This window comes from Manis pentadactyla, chromosome 4 (genome assembly GCF_030020395.1).
Source record: "Manis pentadactyla isolate mManPen7 chromosome 4, mManPen7.hap1, whole genome shotgun sequence".
Classification (NCBI taxonomy): Eukaryota; Metazoa; Chordata; class Mammalia; order Pholidota; family Manidae; genus Manis; species Manis pentadactyla.
In genome coordinates, this window is record NC_080022.1 from 151,456,301 (window position 1) to 151,477,881 (window position 21,581).

Sequence of the window (21,581 nt, forward strand, 5' to 3'; positions counted from 1 at the left end):
CATAGTATTCTCCCAGTTTGGCCTTCCGTATTCAGTCCAAGCCTTCCCAAATGCTGCAGTGGCCTGTCCTGGTTTCTATGCCATCATCAAGTTTTATTCAGCAAGGGCTGCCCACGAGCCCAAAAGGCATGTGATCAGAAGCAGCTTTTTGAGAAAGCTGGAGTGTTGGTGGGTCCAATTCCTAGCTCCACTGGGATGAAGTGCTGAGTTCAATAATTCACAGGCTAGCATTTGCACAGCACTCTGGTTTGCAGAATGCTTTCAGCTCCATTGCTACACTGATCCTTTGCTTCTCCCTCCGCCCTTTCTTTTTAGATGAAGAAACTTGAACTCGGGATGGTTAAGTAACTTAGTTAAGGTTCATGACAATAACTGGAAACTAGAAGTCAAACCCAAATATACTGATGATACACCCCATGCCATTTTATGCTACCCCTTAAGAAATCTTCACAAGAGATGTCTTATGTTTACTATCATGTGGATTTAGAATGTGTGAGCTTGACAAACTCTTTCATCAGTTGTAACATACAGGAAGCTTCATAGTCATAGTCATCACTCTCAAAGTGTGTATTCAGAACTGCCTTCAGTTTGCAGAAAACAGTTAAAAAGTTCTCTAATACATTGTAGAAATCTTACTCCATATTCTGCCATCCAATTTCACTTTCCCAGAGCTCCAGAATTACATTTCATTATGCACCTAAATTCGACCACCAATTTCTTTATCAAGGACCATTTCAATTCCTTTAAATAAATGAGTGAGGCTTAGATTTTGCAAACCTTTCACTTTATAATTGTATGATTCCATAAACCTTCTCTGATTGTTCTTGATTTGGCTATTTGCTACTGACCTTACTGCCTATTCTTACCCATATTCCTTTCCTCCTTGATTTAACCTTGATTAAATTTGATGACTCTCCTCAGATGTGACTCCACTTCTGTACCCTGTTGAACACCCCTTCAATACTGGCTCTATTCCCTGTGACTGCAATGATTACTTGTTAGACATTCTTTAATTTGAAGACTATGATCTGCTTGCTTCTATCCTGTGACAGTTTCACATAGCCACTCAGATATTACAGATGGTATTGGAAAGATTACAAAACAATTACTTGGTATCAGTTATGATGCCAGACCCAGTGGCTTCCTTGGGAAACTGCACCACCTCCACCCTTACCCTTCTCTTAACCAACAGCCACTATCCCTGGGCCACTATCTGGTCCAGGGCCACCCAGATGTGCAGCCCAAATCCTGTCTCTGTCAGTGGGAAGGGGGATCTGGAGGGAGGTGTCTGTAGCCTTTGCTTGGGGAGGGGACGCTTGGACTCCATGATTCTGAGAAAGGACTCGCTCAGGTGGTGTGGAGCCGATCTCAGCCTGAGCCTAACGTGTCATATATGAAGGGTGGGACTAGGCAGGGGAGGGGCACGCAGTTGCCAAGGATATGTGAGCATCAGAGAGCTGTCATAATGGTTCTGCTCTGGCTTAAGGGAGCTGCTCTGGTCCTCTGGCTCACTGTGCCCTGGAGTCTTTGCTGCCATGTCCTGGCTGCGTTTCTGGGCCCCGTGGCTTCTTGTGTTGCTACCATTGTGGCTGCCTGTCCAGGCAGCCCAGCCTCCGGGTTGGGCCCTGGATCCTGTGCAGCTGACCCCCAGACCCCCAGGGCCAACCGAGTCCTGGTCTTCAGATCCCTCCAATCTCCCTCTTGAATTTCGCCATCCACGTCAACAAGTGATGCATCCTGTAGTTCCTTTCTGGTACACAGGTCCAGCTGGAGAGCTGCCCCCAGGACCAAATCTTTGGGACAAGCCTGACCAGCATGAAAGTCAGCCAGAGGTGGTTCCGGTGGTAAGTTGAGACCAGAATCGGGTCCTAGATCTGCCTCCTTGACTGAAAACTGAGACTAAAACTATAAATGTAGATCAGGCTGAACACCAGTCATTTGAAATACTTGTTCCACCTCTAGGTAGTGATAGTTCAAAACCAACAAGGTTTATTGTTTCACTTCCAAACTCAAAGAAAGATCTAGCTCAGTATCGACGGCTTACCAAAGTTCTTATTGGAACTCCAGGCTGGTTTGCAGAGAAACATCTAAAACAACAATTGCAGGATGATTATTTAGCTCCCAATAGGGATGTTGTCTGTGCTAAGGAGAAGCTACCTGTAGAGTTTCTGGGTGGCCCACATCAACCTCCAGAGGCCCCTGAGGAAATTGAAGCTTTCTCCCAGAAAAGTGTCCCCATTCATCATGGACAGAAAGTTGAGGAGGCTGAATCTTTTCTCCCCAGGTGGATTTTCAGGATCAGCATCCAGAGTCCCCTGAAGAGCTAGAACCACTTCCATTGAAGCAGGAGGTTTTGTCTCAGCTTCCAGAGCCCCCAGAGATGGATGAGAACTACAAAGACCTGCAGGCGGCCCTGGCTGAGCCTTCCTACACTCCTGAAGAGGCTGAGCCTCCAGTCCAGGAGGAAGCCCTAGCTCCATCTTCAGCACGCCCTCAGGGGACACTTCCACATCCCGGGCAGGTTCCCAGTCAGCGTCCAAACCTGACTCAGGTCACAGCTGCACCTGTGGACCTGGACGTTTCCGGACCTCAGCAGCCAGAGCCATCTGAGACAGGTTTTCCATCACTGACTCAAAATTCAGTGGTGAACACCACCAAAAACAACATATGTGAGCTCTGTAGCTGCACAGATGAGACGCTGGCATGCGTAGGTCTCAGCCCAGAGCAGAAGCTCCAGAGTGTGCCCGTGCCAGAGCCCAACGCTCACAATGGCACCTTCACGATCTTGTAAGAACCGCCTCTTTTCATTTGTTCTCTGCATCCTGCCTGACCTGGCAGCATTTTCCTCAAGGTCTTCCTGGCCCCTCATTTCCATACCCTGTGTTGACTGATTTTGTTTTTATCTTTTGTTAATTATTCCTTGTCTTCCTTTTCCTTCTTAATACTGTTCTCCCTTCTCCATTCTTTTACTTGTAATTGCCCTCATTCTTTTTCCTCACCTCCTTTTTTTAGTTCTGCAATTTAAGTCTTTAACCTCTATTCTACCATTTTCCTATCAGTTTTAGTCCATCTTCTTTATAGTAACATGTCCCTATCCTCCTTTCACTGGTTAAGAGTAAAGATTCCGGAGATAGACTGCCTGAGTTTGAACCCAGGTCTGTCATTTATTAGCTTTGTGACTCAATTTCCTAATCTGTAAAGTGGGGATTATGGTAGTTACCATCCCATAAGATTGTTGTGAGATTTAGATGGGTTAATACACGTAAAGCTCTTCTATATGTGCCTAATGTATATATGAGTGTTAACTGTTATTATTTGGTCCCTCAGTTGTGCCCAAAACCTTTTCCTTGGCTTTTTATTTATAGCACCCTTTTTTTGCACGACCCAGGGCTAAGTACTGTGGGAGCCACGGATGTATAAACATTGTCTCCAGAACATGACAGTGATAGGTAGAAAGAAAGAATATGCATCAAAAGAGAGATGATAATTAAGTACTAAAAGAGATACAGACTCTAGGTACTGTAGTTCACCAGACCCTGTAATCACTGGGATATGGAGGTCAGGGAAAGCCACTTTGGATAAGTGACAATTTTAGCTGGGACTTAAAGAGTAGCTATAATTTGTTAAATAGGGGGGAAAATGTTCAGTGTAGGCAAAGGCATGGCTGCAGGAGTGATCAGGATTTCATAGACCAGTCTGGCTGTAAAGAACTGGTTAGGACGCAATGAAAGATTTTGAAAAGCCTTGACTCTCAGCTATCGGGGTTTGAAAGTTGCAGTATGAGGATGGAGAGCCATTGAGAGTTTTCAAGCAAGAGAGACAAATGATTAAAGCAGGAGGATTGTTTTAGATTCCATATGTAGCGTGATCTAGAGAGGAGAGCTTGATTCAGGGAGACCAAATGTACTAGCAAAGCCTAGGAGTGAAGTGAAAAGGGGCTGAATCAGAAGGGTAGCGCTGGGAGTAGAAAGAAAATCCTGAGAGCGCGACAAAGGAAGAGTCAGTAGGACTTCGTAAGTGACTGACTAGAGCTGGTGGGTGGGATGTGCAGGAAAAGAGGAAAATCAAATTTGACTCTAAAGTTTCTGTCCTGGGTGATGAGGAGAGTGATGGTGGTAGAACGGGGGGAAGTAGAGCAGCTGGGAAGGAGAGCCCGTTTGCGGGAGACGAGTTCAGTTGTAGGTGCCTTTTATCGGTGAGCGTAAGGCACGCAGAAGGCTTCTGGTTGGGTGGAAATTTCCACTAGGCAGAGGAGCAGACAGGTATGAGCTATTTCTGACTGCCCTGAAAAATAGGGAACTTGTTGCTGAGGGAAGAGAAGCTAAAGGGAAAGATTCAAAGTCATCCAGAGAGTTAGTGGTTGAACGTCAAGCATTAAACAGCTTCTTTTAAGCACAGGTAATTTATGGACACATTCTCCTTGTTAAAAAAAGAAAAAAGTCACAGAAGTATATAGGATAAAATGTGGAAATCCCAGTCCACCCTGCCTACCGCCCATAAGATAACTCCTGTTACCATTTTGGTGTGTGTCCTCCCTTCCAGTCTCTTCCCTTTGCATTTCCCCCCAGTGAGGTAATAGATTATTCCTTGCTCGGTGATTTGTGCATTTCCCTATGCACTGTCTCTAAGAGATCTTTCCATGTTAGTCCCTCTAAATTGTAATTGCCCTTCTCCTTCTTACTACTGGAGAGATCTCAACAGCGGGCACTGAGCCAAGTGTTTCCTTTATAAAGAAATCATAGTGTTTCTTTATATTTATTGTTGATGATAAATTTTTGCCATTTTTGCTATTTAGTTGTTTATCATTTTCTCTTTGGAAGGAGTCATTTGAGATACCTAGGTGATTTTAGAAAAAAATACTTTCAAGGTAATTAACTGGCATTATCTGCCCTAGAAGTTGGACAGAGAGGAAGTTCAGTTTCTGAGGAGATGCTCTATTGTTTGTGCCCCGTGTTACATGTTTATTAGCTGTGCAAACTAGGAAGCTGATAGCTGTGGTCACTAGAAAGCTGGTATTTTCTGCATTTGAATATTCCCCTGGTTGCCATGATAAGGGTGCCATGATTCTTTTGCTTATTCTGTTCATTCTTTTCCTACCTATTCAAGGATATGTACTGTGTTTCTTCACAGAAATTTCCAAGGAAACTCTATTTCTTACGTTGAAGAAAATACATGGAAGTCATACACTTGGGCTGAGAAACTGTGAGTATGTTCTCTCCAAATATGAACATGAAAAACTAGCTGCATTGTAACATGTTTCTTGGTCAAAAGTTTTGAGGTCTGAGAAAAGTTCTGAGAAAAGGTATTTCCCTTTCCGTATCTCAAATCTACCTCTATTGATTGCAATTCTATATTTATTTTAAAAATTAAATTTGGTGGGTTCTCTTTAAGAGTCAACTTAAACTTACTTTCCAGTATGTAAAGAACGCATGATCATGTTCTCGATGTATAAAAATGAAATAACAGGAAGAGTGAAAACCTTCCGTGTGCCCTAACCCCCCACCCCTGAGGTTACCACTACTCTGAATTTAGTATATATCCTTCCAGATCTTTTTCCATGCATTTGTCTATGTAAGTATTTACAGATAGCAAAATAGGTTTGTTGTGTGATTTTCTTACCTTTTCTACATAAAGGGTAACATCCTATGACTGAATGCTTTCACTTTTTGACACGATTTAGATTTCTTCCCACTACATAGAAGGCTACCCCATCTATTTAAACTCCTGCATGATATTTTATGGTATAGATTTATCACAGTTAATACTTCCTGAGTTGCTGGATGCTTAGATTCTGTTGTTTTCTTGTCACATGCATCGCTCCAATGAATATCCTTGTACTTGCATCTTTGTCAACATGAGCAAGTATCTCTGTAAAAGAGATATCTAGAAGTGGAATTGTTGGGACTAAGACTGTGTAGGTAGAAAATCTGAATTGCCCTCAAAACGGTTGTGCAATTTATACTCTAATCAACAGGCCATGACAGCTTCGTTTTCCTACACCCTCTGCCACTGGGTATTTTTTTGGCTGGTGTGTGATGGGTGAATAAGAGGGGCCCCATCTGAATTTGAATTTTTCTGATTACTTGGGAATTTAAATATCATTATATGTCTGCCAAACATTTGTATTCTCAGAATTGTCTGTTCTTTGCCTATATTTTTGTTGTCTGTAATTGTTTTTATTGATCTGTAGAAAAGTCAGTTTAGACACAAGTGATTTTGGAAAAAATATTTATATTTAAAGTAATTGACTGGCATTTTTGAAGACTATTGTATCATTAATCATTTGTTCAACTTGGACAAGTCAAATGACCTGTGAATTAATATTAAAGGACATGACAGTCATAGTAATCTAAAAACAGGGATTATGACCACCCTCAAATAGACCCCCCTTAGTTGTATATCTTATTTGTAAGGAAAAAAATGCTAGAACTGGACAGTTGTTTTTTTTAATTTATGAATTTCTTAAATACTATATATAGTTTATATTTCCCATGATAGAATATGATGTGGAGATTTTATTTCCCAGACTTCTAAGAAAAATGAAAGTAACTTGACACAAGAGATAAATAACAGCAGTTCCCACTGTGGAGTAGAGAGTCGAGCGTGAGGGTAGGCTGAGCGGCAGGGGTAGGAAAAACGTTTTGGATTGTGTACATCATACCTTTGGAAGTTTGAGCCATATAAATATGTATTATATGTTTTCAAAAAATAAACTGAAGTTTAAACGTAAATTTTTAAATCCATTTGTTGTAGAGTTTATACAGTATAACATGAGTCCAGTAAGGTTAGAAGATTTCCAAGTCAGTTTGAGATTTATACTTGGTAAGACGGAGGTTCCTAACTTGGAGTCAGTGGTCCCCAGGGCAGGATTTCTTAACTTTTTATGTTCTGTGAATCTATTTGGTGATCGACAGAAGCCTACCTAAGAAGTGATGTTTTTAAATGTATAATAGGTTAAAATACATATGAAAACAAAGAAAACCAATTACACTGAAATACTCTTAAAGAATAGTTAGTAGTGATATAGTAATAAATCTGCTTTTCTTGCATTAAATAACAATATGCAGTGGTATTTATTATAATGGTAATTATCATATGCAGTGGCATTTATTATAAGGTGAAGGTAGTGATGAGAATAAAGGAATTTTGAGATATCTGCAACAAAGGCATGATATGAACATATCTGATTTCTACTGGGGGTCAGATGAGCTATACTGCTACTCTGTTGTGGTTTGCTGCCTACATTCATGATGGAAGGAAATGCCAATTTAGAGGTTTTTGAAAATAGAGACAGACATGATTTCCCATTCAGGTTCGTACGCTGCATCCAAGCCATTCTGTTCACAGACCTGTGCCCTAAAGGGATGATAAACAAATGGAAATTGCATGTGCGCTTTTGCATATATTCAAGAAAGTGAAGTTTTCTAGGAAAAGGGTTCATAGCTTTTATGAAATTCTCAGAAGGTTCTTGTCTCAAAAGATTGAGTCACAAATGCAGATGAAAAGAAAGACATTTGTTTTTCCTGTAAAATTGTATTCATGCACATGGTGATAAAGGGATGATTTGTTTTAAGTAAAGGTAGTATATCTGAAAATCAATACCTATCACTTTGAATTCATTTCACAAATATTTACAGAGCATCTACTATGTGCCAGGAACTGTTTTATGTACCAGGGATACAAGCCCAAGAATGAAAAGACCAAATATCCCAGTTCTGAAGGGATTTACAAATATGTAATATAAATAAATATATTAACTATAATAGATAGGTGTAATTTCAAGTAATGGTAAGTGCTTTCTAGAGAAAGCAAGCAGGGGAAGGCGAGTAAATCAATTCCAGAATGGCCTACTGTTGACATGTATGTATAGGTAAGCCAAAAAAAAACCACTCTGTGCCCTGTCAATTTCCTAGAAGTTACAGAGGTGGGGAGAAGGATAGTTGCCAGTAATGTAGAGTCAAGAATGAATATTGCAAAATTCAGAAGATTGCTTTAGTGAAAGGAAGTGTGATCAGAAGATAAACATGAATGTTTCACTAATGTTAGTTCATACCTGGTTTTGATGTTTTCATTTTGTAAGAAAATTTCAGATCCCCCTTTAACTCTGATTCCTATAGTTCTACATATTTTTGCTTTAGTCAAAAAATATTTGGAGTTCTCCAGATCAATATGTTTTATTCCAGATTGTTGCTATGTGAAGCTCGTTTTTGGTGTAATTTTTCGATGACACTCATTCTCAGTCTAACTTTCCTTTAAGGTTGAATTTATTAGGGTTATTTTAAAAAAATTACTACCATGTCATCCAAAAACTTCAGCGAAACAAATCCCATTAATTGAAAATACAGACTCTTTAGTTACTCCCTGTCTTACCGTGATATTCTCTCCTGAACCAAACAGTCTGACAAGGGCATCAGCCAATCAGAGAAGACACTGCCATCAACAGCTGAGTTTCCGCCTCCATCTCTTTTCTTTTCCTATTGAAACCTTGTCAGTATTTATAATTTTTAAAGTGAGAATTAGTATACAAGTTTCATATTTGTCCTGATTTTTTTCATATACCATCATTTCCTATGACCTTTTTGTATATCATCAACAGTGTACACATAAGTTTTGTTATGTGATATGGGGGGAGGTACAGTTTTTTCCAACTGTCTATTGTTATGAAGAGGGTTACGATAAACAGTGTTGGACATGTTGATTTGTTTTTTTCTCTTTGGATCATTTCCATGGAAATATGAAACCATTACCTGACAGAAATGGGAGAACAGTCATAGCATCACCTGGTGACCATTCCCCCTGCACACATTCTGGCCACTGCTGCTGTTCCTTGTAATGTGAATTTCAGGCGAGGTCAGGGTCTTTGAGGCATTCTCAGGGCTCCAGGAGTTCTTTGTGGGAATCAAAATTTTTTGTCTTGGGATCCTTTTAAATGTATGTGCCTATATTCTGTGTAATTCTGTGTAATGTGAACCACCGTATAACAGAAAGGAATTAATCTATGAGGTAGAATTAATATCAATATGTGAGTAAGAGACCCTGTGAGGGAAAGCAGAATGTTTATATGCAGAACTTGGTGGAAATAGTTCACAAAGCAACATAGCATGTTCTCAGATTCCCCAAGGTGCTTGAAGGATGTAAAACTGTTAATATTACCTCCCAGGAAGGTAATTCCCAGGGAAGGGAAATTTGCTTTTGAAATCTTAAAGACTTTCTTCTGTAGTGGATCTCTTATCACTCCCTTGCTCCACTCTGGGAGACACTGGCTGTATACTCTCCTGCTCATCAGGTGTGAAGAAATGGGTGCGAACCATCCTGCCAGGCATGTTGTCTTTCCTGAGGGACTAGGTGAAGCAAAGGCGTGAACATTCGTGGGCAAACTCAGGTGTCAGGCTTGTCTGTGAATTATTCCCGTTCCCTTCATTCTGTATTCTGGAAAAATCATTGGCAGGATCTCTGTTTTCTAATTTATTCTTCAAAGGTGCATATATTGAGGGTTTTTATTATTATTAATAATAACACTTTTCATTCATGTAATCCTGAGTTGATTCTTTTTCACGGATGCACTATCTGACTTAGGATATCAGTTATGCCATTCTAAAGTCCTCTCGTGCTCCCTCTCTTCGCTCTGGTTCATTGGCTATCAGCTCATTTTGTTTTGTTTTCTGCCCGTAACGGAGCTGGCTTTCTTTGTCATTTGGTCATTCCTGAGTTTAGTTCATCAGTTGAGATTCTCCTGCTTGTGTTTCCTGTCTCTCGGACAGAGGTGACTTGAGCTGCTGGGGCTTGTTATTCCTAAAGGAGTCCCTGAAAGTCAGAGGAGGTGGGAGGTGGCTTCTGGTGGCGAGACAGAATTCTCAACCTTCCCCCAGGTTCTGGGCCCCAGGCCCGTTGAGCACCGATGCTCCCACCTGGAGGAAAACGCCCTTTGCTCTCTGGCCTGAGGAGGGAGGATTTGGGGCCACGGGCTGCCCCTGCTCCTGCAGCAGCATTTCAGCTCGTCACCCTGTGGGTAATTCCAGGCCATTTCTGGTAGGGAAGCATGTGTGGAGCTGCTCCCACACTTTGAGGTAAGGTTGTGGATTTTTAAATCATGTCTTTTCCATCATTCTTAGGGATTTAGCTGGTGGTTGGAGGAGTAGAGACTTGGCATTTTCCCATTTGCCAACTTGAAATAGCACAACTTCTTAGGAGAACAGTTTTTTGTACCCCTGCTGGATCCTAGGGAAACTCAGGCAAATGCATATCAAAATAGAAGTATAAGAAAGTTTAAAGCAGCATTGTTTGTAGTAACGAAAGCTAGAAAAATCTTGATATCCCCCAACAGTACAGTGAATAAATTAAGTCTAGCATAGTTAACAATGGAATATTATTCTTTAGAAACATAATGCAAGGCACATAAGTAATCTTTAATTTTCTAGTAGCCACTTAAAAAATAAAAGTAAAAAGAAACAGATGTAATGTGAACGCATTTTATTTAACCTTCATGTCCAAAATAATAATATTTCAACATGTAATGATTGTATACATTGTTAAGATAGTCTACATTTTTTTCATACTGTCTTTAAAATATCCAAAGTATTATAATTTCTACATGCAACTGGTATGAAACTTATGCATTCATATTCTTTTTTCCATATTAAGTCTATAAAATCTCAGTTTAGTTGCAAGATTTTTATCGGAAGTTACTTGATCTCTCTTTAGATATCATAAAATTTACAGTTGGAAAAATAGCATCATATGGCCAGGTCATTGCAAAATACTGAAATGTTTTCCAATAACTGCATTCAAATATCAATTTTGAATTTAACTTTTAAAATAGTTAAAATTAATTAAATTCAACTTCAGCTTCTCAGTCACACTAGCCACTTTCAAGTACTCAGTAGGCACATGTAGCCAAGCATGTAACAGTAGGCCTTAAAGTGAACCAACCTCAGCTGCACCTGAGGATAGAATGAATTTGCAAGGTAAGGTTGAATGAAAGAAGCAATGTAGAAAATAATACATATATAATATGATTCCATTTATATACTAAGTTCAGGAAGAGGCAATACTGCACTATGTTGTTTATGGCTGACACCTCACAGGTAAGACCACATTCCAAAAGCAGGGAGATGAGTTAAAAAGTCAGGACAGTGGTTACCTCTAGTGGGTCAGAGATCTGTTTGTGATGCGAAAGGGGCACACTGAGGGCTTCTGGGATGCTGGCAGTGTTCTTGATATGAATGATGTTACCTGGGTATTTGCTTCATAATTATTAACATGGACATTTTAACTCTTTTTTATTAAGGTATCATTGGTATACACTCTGATGAAGGTTTCACATGAAAAACATTGTTTACTACTTGTCTTGTGTGTGCTACACTGTCTTCCCTGTGACCCCACACACACCATGTGTATAGTACCCCTCAATCCCCTTCTCCATCCCTCTGCACCCAGCCTTCCCCACCCCTCCCCTTTAGTAACCGCTAGTCCCTTCTCAGAGTCTGTGAGTCTGCTGCTGTATTAAATGGGACATTTTTCTTATGTGTATCTTAATGCACTTTTTAGTTCCCCGAAACAATATTTTAAGTGGAGGGGGGGCATTGAACAGCTTCACTTGCAGCCTTGACATAGTTCTGTGTGGGGCTCCCGTAATAAGGTTCAGGCAAAGAGAGTGGGAGGAAATGGCAGTTCTGCTGACGATGGTGCCACCCACAGTTGGGTTCTGAACGTGACTTGGGGATCGAGAGAGTAGGTACTAAATACACATTTTGGTGTGAGGAGTGGAAAGGTGTGTGTGTGTGTGTGTGTGAGGGAGAGAGAGGGACACAGAGGAGGACATGACAGGAAAGATGTGAATGAAAACAGAGCAGAGATCACCATCCCTAAATTAAATAAGAATTAGGTTGTTTAGGTGGTACCATTATCATTACCCAGGTCTCCCCCACATGTAGAAATTAGTCCGGTACAGTAAATCGTTGTAATTATTTTGCATTTTGATTCAGAAGTAACCTTTCCATTTTTCAGAATTCTCAGTGACAATCAGTTGAGTGAATTACATAAGGACTCATTTGAAGGCCTGCTATCCCTCCAGTATTTGTAAGTTAGTTACTCACACTTATTTATGAGCTTTTAGTTATATTATCTATAACATAAATAAGGGGTTTAAATTAGACAATTTCTATAATTTCTCCCAACAATAAAAATTTATAATTCTGTAAGTCTGTGTAGGGAGGGCACTAGCCACTCTCTAGCATTAAATACCTCCTATGTGTTTTCAATTTTTTAATTATATGGACAAGCTATAGATAGAAAAAGCCTTCAGTTACAGAGGAAAAGTTGTAATGAGGTCTGAGCAATTACAGACACCCATAGGAGCCTTGGTATGTAAGTGTTCCTATGCCCTCTGTTTATATTAACATTTAGTTTATGGCCTATGGATCAAATCCAGCCCATGGTCCATTTTTATAGAGCCCTTAAGAGTGATTTCTACATTTTTCAAGGGGTCTAAAAGGAAAAAAGAAAAAGAAAGAAAAATATGCAACAGAGACTTTATGTAGCCTGAAAAGCCTACAATATTTACTTTCAGGCCTTCACAGAAAAGATTTATAAAAGTTAGTTTAGTGAGATGAGTGGAATTAAAGTGAACCTCATATTGTCACTTCAAAGACAAGAAAATATAGAATACTTACATAAACTTGAATTCCATTAATCCAGAATATTTTCACAATTTAATCTAAATTAACATCGTTAAGTACTTAGGCAGATGAATTATGTAAACAACATTATCAAGAACATAGCTACCAAGAGAAGAGACTGGTGTTCAGGATTTCAATGCAGGGATTGTTGTAGCAATATTAAAAACAGATGTTTGAATTGGTGATTAACTGGTAGAGTTGGAAATGTTTACATTGACACTAAATAAGCATATCAGAAATGGCCCTAACTTCTCTAATTACCAACTAATTGGCACCAGTCTCATTGTCAAGTAATGCCTGCATAGTACCTTTTTTTTTTTTTTTTTTTAGATAATTATTTTTTATTGAAGGGTAGTTGACGCACAACATTACATTACATTAGTTTCAAGTGTACAACACAGTGATAAAACATTTATATACATAATTCTAGGTTCCAGCTATCACCCTACCAAGCTGTTACAATATCTTGACTATATTCCTTATGCTATACATTACATCCCGGTTACTTATTTATTTTACCATTGGAAGTCTGTCCTTTTTTTTTTTTTTTTTTGTGAGGGCATCTCTCATATTTATTGATCAAATGGTTGTTAACGACAATAAAATTCTGTATAGGGGAGTCAATGCTCAATGCACAATCATTAATCCACCACAAGCCTAATTTTCTTCAGTCTCCAATCTTCTGAGGCATAACAAACAAGTTCTTACATGGAGAACAAATTCTTACATAATGAATAAGTTACATAGTGAACAGTACAAGGGCAGTCATCACAGAAACTTTCGGTTTTGCTCATGCATTATGAACTCTAAACAGTCAGTTCAAATATGAATACTCATTTGGTTTTTATACTTGATTTATATGTGGATACCACATTTCTCTCTTTATTATTATTATTTTTAATAAAATGCTGGAGTGGTAGGTAGATACAAGATAAAGGTAGAAAACATAGTTTAGTGTTGTAAGAGAGCAAATGTAGATGATCAGGTGTGTGCCTGTAGACTATGTGTTAATCCAAGCTAGACCAGGGCAATAAAACATCCACGTATGCAGAAGATTTCCCTCAGAACGGGGGGGGGGGTGGTGGTGGTGGTGGTGGTGAGGTTCTAAGCCTCACCTCTGTTGATCCCCAATTTCTCATGCATAGTACTTTTTGTTTGGAAGTAAGCAGATACTATGAAGCTATAAAAGCTCAATGTTTATTCTTCGTCTTTAGCATGCAGAACTGTATATGTCATCCTTATTATGCTAATTAATGATGCTCTTTTGCAAACAGATTCTTCTTGCAAAATAGAAGCTTAAGGGAATCGGATGTAAAGGGCCTTCCACGACAATAAAAATAGTCCCTTGAGTTTTCAAACCTTCCAAGCCATAAGGGACACTTTTGTATTGATCTTAGGTACCTCTGCCATGTGGGCTCCAAACCTTCCAAACACAAATGAAATAACTGCTCAGTGGATTAGGCCCTTCATTACTTCTATTATAAAATATTTTGTAAGCTAAGTATTTCACTATCGTAAGTATTCTCATTGCTTTAAAAAAATGCCAATCGATAAAAAAGCCAAAAAAGAATATGACAACCACTGTGCCTCGTATTACAGGCACAAAGATGGGTAAGACAGTGTTCCTACCGTCTTATGACCACTGTGCATAAGCACTGAATGAACGACAAAGTGCTGCAGAGGCCCAGAAGAGGGAGCTATTTGAAAAGCCATTTATTTTTAAATGATCACTTTTCTTCTACTCCCCAGCTCTTCATTCATTTCATAAATATTTGAGTTTATGTCCATGCATCAGTTTTAAACATGGTAGACAGTGCAGGTAAGTAAGAAGGAAGTTTATGCTCAGAGGAAATGGATGTGAAAATACCTATATTAAAAAGAGGAAATGGATGTGGGCGGTGAGAGTTATGAATTGTTCAGGGAGCACAAAAGCGGGGAAAAAGACTTCAAGGTGGAAAAAAAGATGTTACAAGAGCAACGCTGTTAGGGCAGCCGCTTGAGGGGCTTTTGGGTATCGTCAAACAGACATCTTGGGAAGAATAAGTTTGCAAAAGAAGAGTGGCAGAAGGGCAGCACACAGGAAAAATACCTTGTCCTATAGAGTACATCGGGTGTTAGGGCCAGACCTTCTGGGGCTTCGAAGGCCAAGCCAAGGGTAACAAGCTGTCATGTTATCTCGGCAGCACTCTAGGACAAACTTCAGCCTGCTGGAAGATCACTTGGAGGGCTTCTCACAGCCCAAGCACCCACCCCACAGTTACTGATTCAGTTGATCCCGAGTAGGGCTGAGAATTTACATCTTTGATAAATTCCCAAGCGATGCTGGTGTTTGAGAACCACTCATGGAGACTTAATGTGGTGACTTTGTGCAGGACCGATTAGAAAGGAATGAACCAGAGGCAGACATACCCTTCAGAAGAGTTAATACACATCTAGGTGAAAAGTGAGGGATTAAGCCTGAATCAATGGAAATAAGAGAGTCACCTCTAATAGTCAAGAGTGAGTGATTTAAAATAAAAATCCGATCGCATGTTGTTGTTTTTTGTTGTCCCACCAATGTGCAACTGAAGCAGTTAAATTCATGGAATATTAAAGCAATGGAAACCAAAAAGGAGCTTCCGTTAAAATAATAGAAAGTATAATTCTGAATTAGTTTAAAGTAATTATTAATTAGAGGAGTAACCTCCTTTCGAATTATGTGAAAGACGTCTTTTATTTTTTCTGGTGTTGAAATGGCCTAGAAAGAATAAAACCAGAAAGGTTTGTAAATGTGAGAATATTCCTTTCAATATTGGAAATTATATATGGAGATGAAAACTTTTGAGCTCCTACTATGGAATTTGATGGGACCAGAAAAGTTGATCTAATCAATCCTTCTGCTGTCAGGAAGGATTATCTCAACAATCTCTCAAGATGTATGGTTGTATATTTTATTTATGAAGATAATGAAAATGAGACTTAGGTGAGGGCAGGGATAGGGGCTCTGGAAGGTTCACATAATTTCTAAGGTTTAGAGTTTAGATAAGAGCTACTTATTCAATGTGGTTATTCTAACCTCTACTAGTTATCTCTGCTAATGAGATATCTGATAGCTGAGACAATATTTTTCCTTTTCCTTTTCCTAGAGATTTATCCTGCAATAAAATACAATCTATTGAAAGACGTACATTCGAATCACTACCTTTTCTGCAGTTTATGTAAGTTACAAATACAATTTAATTATGTTTGGAATTTTTATAAACTTAATTGTAAACCTCTTTGTTATTCATTTTGAAATATTGAAATATTTTAAATGGAGAGCTACTAAAATTATGTGGCCACATCCTTTTTGTGTCTAGGAAACCCTGGTGTAAGAATTATCATATCGATCCGAGTGACTCATTCTAGAGCAGGGGTCCTCAAGTAGGGTGATTTTGTGCCCAGGCGACACTAGGCCGTGTCTGGACACATTTTGGTTGTCAGAACTGTAGCTATGCTGCTGGCATCTGGGGGGCTGAGGCCGGAGATGCTGCTCAATAGCCTACCGTGCCCAGAACAGCGCCCACATGGGTTATCCAGCCCAAGATGTCAACAATGCAGTCATGGAACCCTTTTCTAGAGAATTAAGGATCACTTAGATGAGTGTGTTTTGAGCACTTATTCCTTTATATCTAGCAATACATGTGTAAACATGAAAGTATAAATCTTTCATACAAATATATTTTTATTCATATTTTCTGTAATAATACCACTGATACCAGGAAAAAAACCTAGATGTCAATTACTAATCCATCTTTCTCTTTTTTATAAAACAAGTATACTTGATAGACAATCTTTTTTTTCATACAAATGTTAAAAATAAAACAAATGTCTTCCGTAGTGAGATTTCTTTAGTGTACGAGGAAGTATTGAGGTTACGTTTCATCATATACAGATTAGAATCCCTGCCAAGGGGTAAATCATCTGAAATAATTTTTTCTTCTTCTTCTTGTATATTTTTTCTTGTAGAAATCTTGGTTGCAATCTAATTACAGAACTGAGCTTTGGAACATTTCAGGCCTGGCATGGAATGCAGTTCTTACACACATTGTAAGTGAAATAGAAGATGAATATGTGTAAAAAAAATGATGTGTAAAAACATGATACAGTTACTGGTTAGCAGCGGGTAAGCTCAGTATGAGCTCTGAAAAATTGTGTTAAGATCCATTTTTTTGCAATGAGGAAAGGAAGGTACAGAGAGGGGCCAGGAGACATGTCTGAGTCATACATGGCAGGCTCCACTTTCCTGATCTTTCGCACAGGCAACAACCGCACTCCAGCATGTAACACCCATGCCAGCATTGTCACGGGGGTCCACGACTGTGACTCTCTCCATGGTGGGTGGGCCTCACAGTTCCACTTCTGAACCTAACTGTTTCCTGCTCTGGGAACACAGCGCTGAAAGAACTGGGCTTAGGACAAAGTTCTCCAGGGAGCAAATGGTGTCGGTGCTTCCTCAGCCATCAGTTTCTTTTAAATGAAAGGAGTTCTGAAAACTTGCCACACGGATCTTCTCTCCCCAGTCACCCAGAAAAATACCTTTCAAACTGTGTTCACCTCTGATGTGAATTATCTGAGCAGTAGGAACCTTTGAGGAATGGGAAAAGATGTTAGTGTTAAGCTGTCATGTGCAAAATAGTCATAAAGAAAATACATTGCTGTAGCCTCATTCCATAAAGTTTCTTTCCTGACTATCTAATAAGGAATGGGGCTTTTCCTCCCTTTTGCTTGAGTGCTCTGTGGCACAGCCGAGTTCTCTGTGACACAGGCAAATCACTGGTTTCATAGTTTTCAGTGAATCAATCTTGCATTTCTTTGGCTAAATTTTTTCCTAAGACTTACTCTTTGTGATGCTGTTATACTCAGAATTGTTTTCTCAATTACATTTTTGGATTGTTCACTGCTAGTGTACAGAAATACAGCTAATTTTTGCTTACTCATTTTGTCTTCCACAACCCTGCTGACCTCATTGATTAGTGCTAACGGTTTTCTTCTAGATTCTTAGGAATATGTCTCGTGGGCTTCCAGTTTCCCAGGAATGTGTTGGAGCCTTTCAAAGTCTCTGTGAACATCTCCTCCCTGAGCTTGTCCTTTTACGCTTTTTGGTTGGACTATTTTTTTGTCCACTGCCTCACACACCTACCACATTAAACCATTTACCTGTAATTGTTTTAAAAAATGCCCTCTGAGGAGAGGCTTTTAGCACTAGGCAGCTCCCAGTCAGGTCAAAGACAAGCCTTTCAGGTAAGGTCCTCCAGGGCACCACCAGACAGTAACACGGAGACAAGTCTTTGGGAAGGAGGCTCTGAGGGACCTCGGGCTGTTTTTCAAAGCTATCACTGGACGGAGAGCAAAGGTCTAGGAGAAGTTAAAGCAGCACAGATCTCACTGTTTGTAGAGAAATTAATGTTTTTCTTGAACAAATTCTCCCCACATTGCTGTAAGCCCACTGATTAAATATCCAGAGTTTGGAAAAAGCTGGTTTGGCCATTTCTGCTAGCTTTTTGTTGTTGTTGTTGTTGCTTTTATAGGATAAATTTTCAGATGTCCTTACTCCATCATTTTCACTGATTCTCCTGCAACATGGTTTTAAATCTCTAAAGTCTCAATGAACACAGGCTAATTAGATATTTAAGCATGGGAGATGATTAGGGAAAAGGAATAAAAAGAGAAAATGTAATTCTCATAGAGGTTTCCCAGATGGGTAGATCAAGTTCGAAAAGGTATTTCTATATTTAGTGCTGTCAAAATTGAGGTTAAAGTAAAAGGTGTCTTAAATCCCTTTCTCCCATACAAGTTAAACCCAGGCTTTGGAACCAGAACTGAGTTCAGATTTCAGCTCTGCTTCTTAGTACTATCTTGATGATTTAGGACAAGTTATATAACCTCTCTTTACCTCAGTTTCCTCGCTTGTAAAATGGGGTAATAATAATATGTATCACATAAGGTTATTGTGACGATTAAATGTGAAAAGCTGATCACAGATGCCTGGCACCCAATATATATTAGTTGTGATAATAATACTCTGCAAAATGTACTGATGATTCTTGAGTAAAGTTAATTTACAAGAAGATTTTCCCTTCCTGTTTTTTTTTTCTTTTGGTCTGTTGTTTGTTTTAAAGAATTGGGAAGAAAATCTCAGCATTTTGGAATAAAAATTTGCATCAAAAATGAATTTGTTCATTGTATTGATGTGTAAGCAAAATGTTATTTATTTATTCAAAAAACTTTTATTAAATACCTAGTAAACACCAGGCACCATGTCAGGCACAGGAGTGACACTGACAGTAAAGTGTGGTCCCTGCCCTCAAGGAGCTGACAATCCAGGAGACTGACTAAGTGAACAGGTGGTTGCGTGCAGTGTAGCCAAGGCTGTGACAGGTGCAGGGGTTTTACCGCCTCCTCTCAGGTTTATCCCTTTCTCTTTGGATCCAAAAGCAAGGAACTGGTCCTGCTGTCACTGCGTGGTTTAAACTGTGGAACTGTTTTAATTTCCAGAACTGAAAGAAAAGCACCTTGAATTACGGAGGACCTAGGAATACCATTTCCTTCAGAGCAAGGGGATTTCCTCCCAGCATAGTCACTTTGTGGGATTCTCAATCTGAAAAGTTTTTGCTTTCCACTTTTTTCTGTGTTTTTCCTCTTTCTGTTCTCCCCTTTATCATCTAGAGACCTAGGTAGGTAGTTCCCAAAGGAAGAGTGCTTTACAGACTCTAAGTGTGATTTATAGTTAAAGACAGATAACAATTTTTTCTTTTAACCTTTAAGTCCTATTCCAAAAAAAAAAAAAAAAATGAATGCAAGTTTCGTGACATGCAGATAATTTTACTTCCATTGCATTTTTTCAGAAACCTCAGTCTTAATCCTCTGACAACTGTTGAAGATTCTTATTTTCTCAAATTGAGAGCATTAAAATATTTGTAAGTATTGCAACAATCTCATGGTTTATGAGATGATTTCTGCTCTTTTACTTTCATCAGAGATTACCTATTTTGCACTTTGGCTAAAAAAAAGTAATTTTAATTTTACCTGGGTTATTGAAATAAGAGTTTTGGACAAAGAAAGAATTAAGAAAGAATGTATATGTGCAAGACAAGCTATCAGAGAAAGAGAGTGGTGCTGAAGAACGCACATAGATATGGAATGTGCACATGCACGTAGAAATATAACTTATTCCAGAAAGCCAAGAGGAATACGGTGTATTTAGAAAAAGTCAATAATCTAGAGAGGTGGGTGCAGGTGAGAACGAGGAGCAGGGCGATGACAAAAAGATCATAGTGTTCAGGGCCAAGGTCATTAATTTTTAAATTTATTCCATAATTTCTCTCTGGAATTATCATCTGTGGCAGATAAACTCCTGCTGGCTAGACAGAGAAGCCAAAACTGAAGTAATAATGTGTCATTAAGTATCTTTTTAAGTATAGGGCTTTTGTCTTTGGGTTCGTATCATAAACGTTTGTGCTTTTTTACTTCAGAGACATGGGAAAAACCCAAGTGACACTTAAAACACTTGAGAGCATCGTCATGATGAGCCCCAAGTTAGAAAAACTGTAAGTTGATTTTTCTTGTATTTATTTTCACTTAGTTGATTTTTTAAGCTTTCATTATTTTATTAAGTCAGGCTTATTGAAGTATGATTTTCATGTATTAAAATTGGCTAAGTGTACAGTTTGATGAATTTTATCAAATGTATAGTTACGTAACCACCACCATTCGAAATGCAGAACCCGTGTTGTCTCCAAAAAGGCCCCTTATGGCCGTTTGCAGGCAAACCCCTCCTCCCACCACCAGCGCCTGGCCACCACCAGTCTGATTTTCGTCCCTGCAATTTTTGCCTTTTCCAGGTCTTCTCAATGAACTCATATCGCATGTAACCTGTTGTGTTGGCTCTTTTTACTTAGCATAATCTTTTTGCGGGTCATCCATGTTGTTACAGCTGTCCCTCCTTTTTACTGCTGAGTAGAGTTCCATACCAGTCATCAATTAACGAACATTTGAGTTGTTTCTAGTTTGGGCTATAAAAAGCTATGACAAACATTCACACGCAGGTCTTTGTGTGAACATGTTTTTGCTGCATCATATGCTAGGTATGTATTTAACTTTTGAAGAAACTGCTAAGCTGTTTTCTAAAGTAGCTGCACCATTTTGCATTCCAGAAAGCAGTGCATGAGAGTTGGCTGTTGCTCCACATCTTCACCTGATCCTTATATTCAGTGTTTTACAAATGTTAGCCTTTCTTGGAGGTGTGTGGTTGTGTCTCATTGTGGTTTTGATTTGCATTTCTCTATTAAGATCTATTAAGATCTCTAATCTCTGATGATGTTGTCTATACATGTGCAGACATCTTCTTTAATGGCATGTCTGTTCAAATCTATTTTTTAATTAGATATTTGTCTTACTGTTGAGTTTTAAGAGTGCTTTATATATTCTCTAAAACGTCCTCTCTCTCAGATATATGTTTAGCAAATATCCTCTCTCAGGTTATAGCTTGTCTTCATTCTATTAAAAGTATCTCTGAAGACCAGAAGTCTTTAATCTTTGAATTTTGATTAGCTCTAGTTTTTCTTACAGGTTTGTGCCTTTTTTGTGTTTTATCTAAGAAATCTTTGTCTGGGAACCCATTGCCAGTCCAAAGTCAGAAAGATTTTTCTCTTATGTTTTCTTTCAATAAGTTGAATACTTGTTGGTTAATTAATTTAGGTCTATCTATGATCCATTTTTATTAGTTCATTTTCACATATAATGTGAGATAAGGGTCAAATGTCATTTTTTATCTTTGCAGTTTAAAAAAATGTTTCTGTAGGACTTTCTGACAATTTATTACACAACTTACTGCACCTTTAATTGTGCCATCCCCCTCCAATGCGGCAAGCTAACAGAAATTTG

At 38.9% G+C, this 21,581-nt stretch overlaps 1 protein-coding gene across 1 annotated transcript in view; it reads left to right on the plus strand.

The window, feature by feature from the left end:
* The first annotated feature begins 1,535 nt into the window (after positions 1-1,535).
* LOC130683253 (leucine-rich repeat-containing protein 37B-like) overlaps positions 1,536-21,581 on the plus strand; it is a 31,374-nt gene continuing 11,328 nt past the window's right edge. The window contains exons 1-7 of the mRNA XM_057499509.1: positions 1,536-1,844; positions 2,285-2,787; positions 5,131-5,202; positions 15,803-15,874; positions 16,665-16,745; positions 19,544-19,615; positions 20,171-20,245. Coding sequence (XP_057355492.1) covers positions 1,536-1,844; positions 2,285-2,787; positions 5,131-5,202; positions 15,803-15,874; positions 16,665-16,745; positions 19,544-19,615; positions 20,171-20,245 — 1,184 coding nt within the window. The remainder of the gene's footprint in view (positions 1,845-2,284; positions 2,788-5,130; positions 5,203-15,802; positions 15,875-16,664; positions 16,746-19,543; positions 19,616-20,170; positions 20,246-21,581) is intronic.